Source organism: Podarcis muralis, chromosome 11 (genome assembly GCF_964188315.1).
Source record: "Podarcis muralis chromosome 11, rPodMur119.hap1.1, whole genome shotgun sequence".
NCBI lineage: Eukaryota > Metazoa > Chordata > Lepidosauria > Squamata > Lacertidae > Podarcis > Podarcis muralis.
In genome coordinates, this window is record NC_135665.1 from 25,547,598 (window position 1) to 25,558,127 (window position 10,530).

Here is a 10,530-nt window from a genome sequence, read left to right on the forward strand (position 1 = left end):
CTTTATCAGGTCAATGGCCTATCCTATCTAATTAATCATCCTGTTCTCACAATGGCCAACTAGCTGATGGTGGAAGTCCCGTAAGCAGGACATGAATGCAGCAACACACTGCCCACCTGTGATTTCTAGCAACTGCTATTCAGAGATATACTGCCTCTGACAGTGGAGGCAGAGCATAGCCCTCGTGGCTAGTAGTCACTGTAATGATTTTCCAAAGATATGGAAAGCAGAGACTGAGAGACAACTGACAGCAAGGGAATGCAAACCCATTGCTCTGGGCTACAGTGAGGATGTCTGCTAGGAGAGGCAGTATGAACGTCTTTCAATCCATAGAGTCTGAAATATATATATGACTTCAGTTCAGAGACTGCCAACCTGATTAGTCTCAACCCAAAAACATTCCCCCCTCCAAAAAAAACCCTTTACTTTAATGCCATCCAAACATACAGTGAAATCCTAAGGGTAGCTATATAAGTCCAGCCAATCAATAGTACTTATCTCCAGATAAGTATGTTTAGGACTGCAGCCTTATTACACCTCTTGGCCATAAAATTTACTATTTGCAAATCAAATACACAAAAATGTGATCAATTCAAATTCCTCATTTTTCTTACCTTAGATACATTACTAACATAATCCAGTTGTGAAGTACTCTCTTTATCAACCTGATTGCAAAGATTCTGTAAAGTGGATGCATATTCCTTGTCACTTTTTATTCTCATGGCCATAAATTTCTTCACCGTTTCTAGCAGCCGTAATTCCCAATCTTGCAGTTTTACCAATGCTTCATGAGAATACTTCAGGTCACTTCCAAACCCCATCTTTTATAAGGCACTAGATTTTCAAGGGCCACTAGTGAGAGATTCTTCTGGTCAACACATCTGTAGACAGAACAAGACTAATGAGAAAGATGTCAAAAGCAGAACCTATTAATGCTATATTTGCATGGCAATGATTCTGTGTCTCACTAAGACACTTAAAACAAGAAGTAAGCTCAACTACACTCTAGAAGAGAGGCAGTTTGTGACTTTGAAAGTGTTTAAATTATCAAATTAGGTCTCCTCCAGTCCACAACCATCACCCACCCCTGCCAGCTCCTTCTACAAAAGGAGGAAGCATACATTTAAAAGGAAGCACAAATATCTCTATCAGCAGCATGAGTGAAAAAGCTGAAGTGAAATGAGACAGGAGTTCTAGTTAGGACAAAACCTCAAAGCATTTGCTGGGAAATTCTAATTTTTAACAACTGCTGGTAAGTGCCCTAGAAAGGACATACCAGAAAAGAATGAAAATGACACAGACAGAAAGAGAACAAAATTTAAGAAACGTACCTTTAAAAAAAGTTTTCTTCCCACAAATTTATTTTCCAACACTTGTGCCGTGGTCCTTCGTCCAGCACTTTCAATTCCCTCTTCCGGTTATCCTGTCTATACAAAACAAAAATATTGTATGATCTAGTTTGCCTACAACACTAAAGGAAACTTCATGAATCCTGAAGTAGGAGACACTGCATTATCAGGCCTTCATGTCAGCAGAAAGAAATACTTATGCCTGATCATTCACACCAACTCCAATAAGGTTCTTCGCCGACTTTCATCAGATTGGGAATCCTGTTGCTGAGGCCACCAAACCCTCCCTCTGTTCTACCAGACTTGCTGCTGCTCGCTGACATACCTCTGGCTCCTCCAGGGAGCCTTGCTTTTTGCTCAACACACCTGCGTATTCTTTGGCCTGATCACTTGCAGGGACCAAAATGTAAAAGAGCAAAACTCCCACCGGCTTGCAAAACCTCATAATCACAAAGATCTGCACACTGTTAACAAAGGCCCATGAAATTCACTTGCTTCCGTTTCTGTCAATATAACTATATAAGTACATAAAAACCACAGTTGCTCTGTCTCCCTGACCATAATAATTCATATCCTTTACAACTGACTGTCAAATATTGAAGTCAATAGCATTGTGCCAGAATTCTATACGTAGTAGACAAAAAGAGCAAACAATATAAATCCAAAATGTACATTCCTGAAACTTGCAGGGGAAAAACCCCACATTTCTCAGCAGACTCAGTGTTGACCAGGGATGAAACACAAACAGTATAAAGCAGGTTCTTCAATGTTTGGAAGTGCCCCATCTGTATAACCCATGATAAAAGTACCTTTGCTAAAGACTCCTATGTAAATTTAGCAGGCATGGAGTAAGAGAAGAGATCTTCTTATGAATCAGTAACCGGTTTAGAAACAGAACGGAGAGAGTAGGAATAAACGACTGGTTCTTTCAATGCAGGGACATAAAAAGCACAATCCTGCAAGGATCAGTATTGTGATCTGCGCCTTTTTGGCTTTCCCCCTGAATGATTTAGAGCTTGGGTTGAGGAGTGAGATAGCCAAGTTTGCTAATGATGCCCAATTGTCCAATATGATTAAAAGAAAAAGTTGCAGTTGGCAAAGGGCACTTCTAGCCACTGAGGCTACCTGAGCCTCCAGTGACAGATCTGGACTTCACTGGCTATCACCCCATATATCTGTACTGACAATAGAATTGCGTGTTTTAATGTCTCATGATATTGCATTGTTTTTATGGTTAGCAGTATTTGAACTTCTTTATAACCGCCAGATTCCTCTTATGGTTAGAATACTTTGTATAACACAGTATTGTGATTATTAACCCAGAACAAATAAAACATTTCATTTTTCCTGATGTCAACAAAGATGGATTTAGTTGCCACTTGCAATGGCACAAAACAGAAATGGCAGCAACAAATGAAAAGGTTTGCTTCAATAAATAATAAAACAAAACAGTGTCTGAACAATTAGACTTCAAGTATTATTGGAGAAATTAACCCCTATTACATATGACCAAAACAGTGGATTACTACAATTCTACAAAATTATGAATTATTTTTTTTTTAATTACTATAGTGACAGATAAGGGCAAAGGCCCATTTTTTGCCAATACTCAAGAACACACTCTTCTATTCTCAGTTTTATGCAACCTGGCTTCTAATAATTCAGATTTGACTATGCATATAAACTGCCCTATACTTAAAGTTCTACCATAGGATTTCTTGTCATAATCTCTTCTAGTCACTCGTATTTTTCCTAGATGAAGCGGCATGAATAAACTGCTAACTAATAAAGCATCATCTTATACATTAAAAATGCTATAGGTGTAACCGTTCTCTTGTTCACAATTTGGGTGTAGCAGTCAGTCAACATAAGCATCCATAAATATACATAATGTACTCTAGAATACCGTTATTACTTCCTCAACAGCAAAGTCAGAAGTTTGAAATGCCAAACTATGATAGTCTATAAAAACTGCCTGCTATTGCTTTTATAGACTACTTGGCATGGATCCTGACTTTGCTCCTTTCAGTAGGAGCATTCCCTAAGTAGAAGACCCCATTTCAATCCAAGCCTCTATGCTGCTGTTGTGGAGTCACTGTGCCTTTTATGATCCAGATGCATAATGGAGCACTATCCCAGCACTGTACAGATCAGCAATGTACTGGATATAGATGTTGTAAGGTTGTGTGATCAAATAAAAGTCCCATTATCAGAGTTCTTTGAAAGTGTCAGCAAGTATATGGATAGGGATGGATACTTGAGACTTGCAAAACGTTTTTGACAAGGTACCTCACTAGATTCCTGTCTAAACCTAAGTCATGAAATAAGAGAAGAGGTCCATGAAATAAGAGGCAATGTGGAATAATACATTTGTTTGATTTATTCTCGTTTTATGGCATCAATTTAGCTGTTGATTCCAAAGTGCTATTCTTTAATGCTATCTCTACTTCGGGGAGAGGGTTTAGGTTGGTAATGATATTATTGTTTATTTAGTTCTGCTATATTTGAAAATCAATAAAATATGGTTTAAAATAGAGAAGAGGTCCTCTGTGGATCAAGAATTGGTTAAGCAGCAGGAAACAGAATAGGAATAAATGGGCAGATCTCCAAATGGAGGGATGTAGAATGTGGAGTCCCACAAGCATCAGTATTGGGACCTGTGCTTTTTAACTTGCTCATAAACAATAGAACAAGTTAGGTGTCCTAGTTTGCTGATGATACTAAATTAATCAGCACCCTTAACAAACTACAGTTCCCAGGAGTCTTTGGCAGACACCACAACTGTTTGAAATGGTATGATACTGCTTTAAATGTATAGTGCAGATACAGCCTTAGCTTAGAAGCAGAGATATGAAATAACCTTTTGTCTGTGCATGCAGTTCCTTTGCTCCTCCCTTCTCACAAGCCACAGTTAAACCAGGAAGTCTCTAATTAAACCAAAACTTCCCCATTCCATTCAAACCAGGAAACTATAGTTACTTGTTTCTATAGGAAACTAGTTACCGGAGAACATACACCAACTTCATACTATGATGTGAGAAGCAAAGGGCACCTTGAACTGTCCTAACAAGCTCATAGGCTTAACATTACATATTTTGTAGGAAATAATGTAACCGGTGTTGAGGAATAGTGGATAAAGCAGCCATGCACGGTATCCACACAAAAGTACAAGAGAAATTTCACTCAGTAAGCTTTGCTTTCTGATCTATCATGTGCCAGGGGCAAAACTAGGCTTTATTTCTCCTGGGTCAAAGACCCAGTTTGGCATCCTGCATGCACATTTATGTACACACACACAGGCTAGGAGCCTTCACCCGGAGGCTTCACCCAGGGCAAAAAAACCCCCAGCTAATTGAAGTCAACTGAAGGCCCTCATTATTGCCATAGTTTGCAGGGTCAGTGCTCCCCACACAAGCACAGAGATATGATATAAGCCACTGGTGAGCTATAATGTGAAGGGCCTTGAACTACTGGAGACAGAGTGCCACTGCTTAATCCAGACAAAGGGAAGAGGAGTTGCAGACTGCAGTTTGCAACAATTTTAATAATATGAAGTTACAATTCCTTTGGTTGTACAGTCAAACCTTGGTTCTCAAACGGCTCCGTTTTCGAACGTTTTGGCTCCTAAACACCAAAAACCCAGAAGGAAATGCTCCGGTTTTTTAACATTTTTCGGAACCTGGATATCCGGCACGGCTTCTGCTTGAGTACAAGAAGCTCTTGCAACCAATCGGAAGCCACGCCTCAGTTGTCGAAAGTTTCAGAAGTTGAACGTCTTTTGGATCGGATTACATTCGACAAACAAGGTTTGACTGTAACCAGTGCTATTTTTCTAGAAAAAGAGGTGGTAGAGCTCACCATGAACACCTCCCTTGTTCTCTTATAATGGCAATAGCGCCCACCTGAGAGGTGCCAGAACTCAGTTCCTGTGAGTTTTGGCTGAAAAGAAACCCTAAAAGGTAAAGGTAAAGGTACCCCTGCCCGTACGGACCAATCTTGACAGACTCTAGGGTTGTGCGCTCATCTCACTCAAGAGGCCGGGAGCCAGCGCTGTCCGGAGACACTTCCGGGTCACGTGGCCAGCGTGACATCGCTGCTCTGGCGAGCCAGAGCTGCACACGGAAACGCCGTTTACCTTCCCGCCAGTAAGCGGTCCCTATTTATCTACTTGCACTTAGGGGTGCTTTCGAACTGCTAGGTTGGCAGGCGCTGGGACCGAGCAACGGGAGCGCACCCCGCTGTGGGGATTCGAACCCCCGACCTTTCGATCGGCAAGCCCTAGGCGCTGAGGCTTTTACCCACAGCGCCACCCGCGTCCCGAAAAGAAACCCTGGTTGTCACCTAATCAAAGGAGATATAAACAGAGTTGGGGCGATAACACAACCCTATTTAACACCTGATCCCACTGTGAATGGTTCACTTTGAGATCCATTGTAATCTGCGATTGTTGCTGTCATATTATCATGGAGAAGCCAAAGGATGTTTACAAATTTACCTGGACAGCCAATTTTCAGAAGGATAGGCCACAGGGCATTATGTTTTACAGTGTCAAAGACCTTAGTCAGGTCAATTAATGCTATATACAGGGGTTGGTTTTGCTCTCTGCATTTTTCTTGAAGCTGTCAAGCAGTATAAATCATGTCCACTGTCCCCCCCTAGAACATCAAAAACCATTCAGGAAAGCTAGCCTCAGATATTGTTAGAAGACAGTTTGCTAAGATCCTTGCAAGAATTTTGCAGGTCACAGCTAATAAAGAATTGCCTCGATAGTTTTCGCACTCCATTCTATCACCTTTTTAAGAGAGATTGATAATTTTGGTATCCCTAAAGTCCCCTGGGATCGCCCCTCTCTCCCATATTTTTTCAATGAGTTTGTGAAGCTGTTGGTTAAGTTCAATTCCACCCACTTGGAAGACTTCAGCAGGTATCCCATCAGGTCTGCTGGCTCTGTTGTTTTTCATTTGGTTAATAGTTGTACACAACTCTCTCAGATTTGGAGATACTGCAAGCTCATCTCTAATTTGTTTTTGCAGAATTTGTGAGGACCGCAGCAGCTACAGGGGAGTTGCAGTTAAGGAAATACTGGTAATGTTCTTTCCAGCACAATGCAATAGCTTCTTCATCTTTTAGAAGTGTGTTACTGTCTGTTGAACATAAGGGGGGGCATATGCCATGATTTATTGGCCCAGAGATGGTCTTTGTGGCTTTAAAGAAACTCTGTGCACACTGAATGTCAGCTAAGTGCTGGATCTCTTGAGGGTTTTTATTTTATCCAGCAGGTGTTCTTTAGCTCTCAGGTTCTTCTTTAAACCTTACCCTTAGTGTTGGCATAGGGTTTTTTTCTTAGTGGCACAGTTTCTATTTCTTTGCCAGATCTGAAAGGCCTTCCTTTTCTTGTCAATAATCTGTTCAATCTCACTGTCATTCTGATCAAACAAGTCCTGGTGTTTCTTGGTTTGGTATCCAATAGTGCCCCCATCTTCATATCCTACATACCCCCACAGCCTTGGAAAGAGCTGTGACTGAAATGTACCTAAACTTACAACACACCTCATGGCAAATGGGGACAGGAAATTATGTTAAGGGCCAGGGTTAATGCTTTGGACTCAGTAATCAGAGACTCTGATTTTTACTCCCATCTTAACATTATTGTTCTGGTTTTAAATTGATTATAAAGACTTTTGGAACAGACTATGGTGGTCAATATATTACAGAATATTGACATCAACTGGTGATATTGGCTTCTGCATCTCAACACCATCTGTCAGGTTGATTTAGAGCAGGGGAAAGAACCTGTGGCCCTCCAGGTGATGTTGGATTCAAACTCCCATCAGGCCCAGCAAGCATGCCCAATGGTCTGGAACGACAGCAGTGGTAGTCAAACATCTGAAAGACCACAAATTTTCCACCACTGTTTTAAAAGGTATTTTCACTTCAGTTTTCAAAGGCCCATGTTTGCATTTCTAGGGAGTCACCCAAGTATTCAGAAATGACTACTTTGTTTTTTGGGTGGTTCCATTTCTTTTATAAGCTGATAAGCAGTCAACCAACTGAAATTGCTGTTACAAGCAATGACAGACCAACCCAAGTTTGTCAGCAGAAGCTAAGCTTTCTGTGGTTTACTTTTATGTATCAAGGCATTTTCTTTTACATATCCAGGTGCAGAGAGAATTCCATGTGGGGGGAGTATTGGTAACATAGGAAGCTTTAGGAGTCGGACCATCAGTCCCTATAAGTTAGTTTTGTTTGACTGGCAGCAGTTCTTAGGGGTTTCAGACAGCAGTGACCCAACATTGATTTTAACCCACTCTGCAAAAAAACACATTTAACAAGTTGAAACATTTTATTGCTTTGACAGCAACATGTTCTTCACAGCAGTTAACCACTTGATATTTTAAGTAATGCATCACATTTGAATCATTTATGATTCAAATTGATTCCATTCTTATTTTTATTATGGATTTTGTGTTTTTTATATTGTATTTTTATATTGTGAACCACCCTGAGATCTATGGATGAAGGGTGGTATACAAAGTTAATAAATAAGTAAAATAAAAGCAATTATATTCACAGTATTGAATCATAGAACCAGGAAAATGTATGTTCATCTCTCCCCGCCCGCCTCTCCGAGTTCCTCTGTTCAGCACCAAATTTTGACTAGTGAAGTGAAGCCTTATCTTTCACATAGATGAAACCCTGTCACCATTTCTGGAAGGAGGTAAGCATGCTTAGGAATCCCATAGTCCATACGGTAAACAGGGGTAAGTGTTCACTGATGGGTGGAAGGCCAAGTAACCCCAAAAGTGCCTTAGAGTCCTACCTGCCAGTCCCAACCACTTCCCCACTTAGGGGATTACTCTTAACCCCTTCTCAGGTTCCATCCCAAGTTCTGAGCAGCCCTTAAGCAACACACATTTTGGAGACCCCCTCCCACCTGCTCACCCACTAGCCAGCACAATCCTCAAAGCTATGCCATCAAGAGAGAGAAAGCAAACTAGTAGGCACAGGTTACATGCACTCTCTAAGGAAGGCATGGACAAACTTAGCCCTCCAGCTGTTTTGGGACTACAACTCCCATTATCCCTAGCTAACAGGACCAGTGGTCAGGTATGATGGGAACTGAAGTCCCAAAACAGCTGTTGGACCAAGTCTGGCCATGCCTGGTCTAAGGGAAACATTTGGGGTGGGGTGGAGGAACAGGGCCTATACAGAACTGCCCAGAGATAGTAGCGCCACCACAACCCACTTGCATTTGTGTTAATCTATACCATCCTAGCCCCTAGCAGAAAAGCACAAGTAGGCAGAGACTACACAAGAATCAACTGCCTCACCATTTTAGTCACCTGTGTCCTCATTCTTGGTGGTTCAACAGCAGAGATTGTGCAGAGGGCCTAGAGTAAGGCTAAAAGGCAACTGAGTAGGGACAGCAGCAGGTTCTGCTCACTCAGATGTCTCTCAGACAGGCTGAATGATCCCTAGGGGAAAAGCAGGTAGAAGCATGTAGCAGTTGCTCCTCTCATATTTCTGTGCATTCCCTTCAGGTAGTGCAGAAAGGACTAAGCGCAGGGGAAGCACAGCAAGCAAGCAAAAGGAGGGAAGAAATTACTACCCCTGCCCGACTGCTTCCATCCCCAACTAGTATCACAGCAGGTAAATTGGACTGCTGCTCCAGATCACTCACTGGTTCTTACTGTTTGGGTGACAGAGCAGTGGCAAATGGGCACAGGAAGGGCTACCCAGAGCTAGTAAATGGAAATGGCCACCACCTCTACTCAGATGCCTACCAGCACTGCCTTTGATGGGCTAAACACCACTCACTTTCATATCTCCGCTTTGCTTTCTAAGGTCAGCTATTAAGAGAAAGCAAGAGGGGAAACGAATCTTTCAGGCCTTCACATTACAGAGCATAAGCAAATGAGCAGAAGAAGCTGCTGCTCTTGCAAGGCCCAGCTCTACCTTCTTGCAATTCAAGCCCACCACTTCTTCCCACTATGCCTTCACTTGTTCACTCTGGCAAGAGAGAAAAGACCCACTCAAATGCCAAGCGGGCACTTCCCGGTGCTCTTTCCTGCAGCAGCCGCCGCAGGAGGAGAGGGTGCTGCCCTTTGCATGACCCATAGCAGAGAGCACTGGTCAGGCCCGGCGGGTGGGGGGAGTGGGTCGCGCCTCCTCCACCCCCGAGTCTGAGGTGCCAGTCTGCCCCACAGGGCTGCTGCCGGCTCCGCCCCTCCTCCTGCGGCCGCTGACAGCCTGGAAACCCAACCCCGGAGCTTCATTGTTCCCGGCACTTCCTTCGCCCAGGGGTCAGGCGCCCCACCAGAAGGCGAGGCAAAGGAAGGACCAAACCCACCCGCGGCAGGAACGTGGGGTGCAGAAGAGAAACCCGCCCCGCGCGCCCCCGGAACTGTCTGCAGCTGCGCGGGGGCGGGTGAGGCACCTAGGAGGGACCCGCCCCCCAACCTCCCAAAACAAACGAGCCCAAGGAAAGCCAGGAGGAGGAGGAGCAACACCACCACGTCCTCCTTGCTTCCTCCCTGTCGCCCTTTTGAAAGCGCCTCCCCCCCACACCTCAGGCCTAGGCACCCCCTCACGACCCCGGCTCCAGTCCCCTCGCCTCAGGCCCCTGCCACCCGCCGGCCGCAGCCGGAGCACCAGCCCCACCCGAAGGACAGGCGGCCCCGGCCCCGCGCGCGCACCCGCCGCCGCCACTGCTGCTATTCTTAATTCCCTTATTCTTATTCCCCTTCTCCTCATCCCCAGCATCTTCCACCTACCTGACAAGCGGAGCCCCTCCACCACAATACGCCCGTCGCCGGCCCCGCCTGGCTCACGTGACGGCGCGCCCGGGCCAATCCCGCGCCCGCTTTGCCCACCCCGCGGGCAGCCAATCGGAGACCGGTGACCCAGCTGCCGCCGGGCCAGCCAACCCCGACGCTCTCGCGCGCGATCCGAAATGGGCCTAGAGCCGCGCCAGCCAATCGGAGAGAGGCGAGGAAAGAGCCGCTGCTCCTCAAACCCCGCCCTCGCGCCGTGACGGCTGAAGACGTGAGGCGTCGGGGAGGGGAAAGCGTCGACTTCCTCTCAGGGAGGGAGTGGAGCGGGGATCGAGTCCTGGCTGGGAAGAAGCCGGCGGGGATGCCCGTCGCTTTCCTGCGGCCGAGCCCGGTCTCGATACGCGCCG

The 10,530-nt window shown here is 44.8% G+C and overlaps 1 protein-coding gene across 2 annotated transcripts in view; it reads right to left on the minus strand.

Moving 5' to 3' along the window:
- The window catches only part of FER (FER tyrosine kinase), a 163,888-nt gene extending 153,651 nt beyond the window's left edge, over window positions 1–10,237 (minus strand). For both annotated transcript variants that reach the window (XM_028749596.2, XM_077936150.1), the window contains exons 1-3: window positions 10,124–10,237; window positions 1,332–1,427; window positions 615–881 (exon numbers count right to left, since the gene is read on the minus strand). In XM_028749596.2, the coding sequence (XP_028605429.2) occupies window positions 615–821 (207 nt within the window). In that variant the 5' untranslated portion in view covers window positions 822–881; window positions 1,332–1,427; window positions 10,124–10,237. The remainder of the gene's footprint in view (window positions 1–614; window positions 882–1,331; window positions 1,428–10,123) is intronic.
- Window positions 10,238–10,530: the final 293 nt, after the last annotated feature.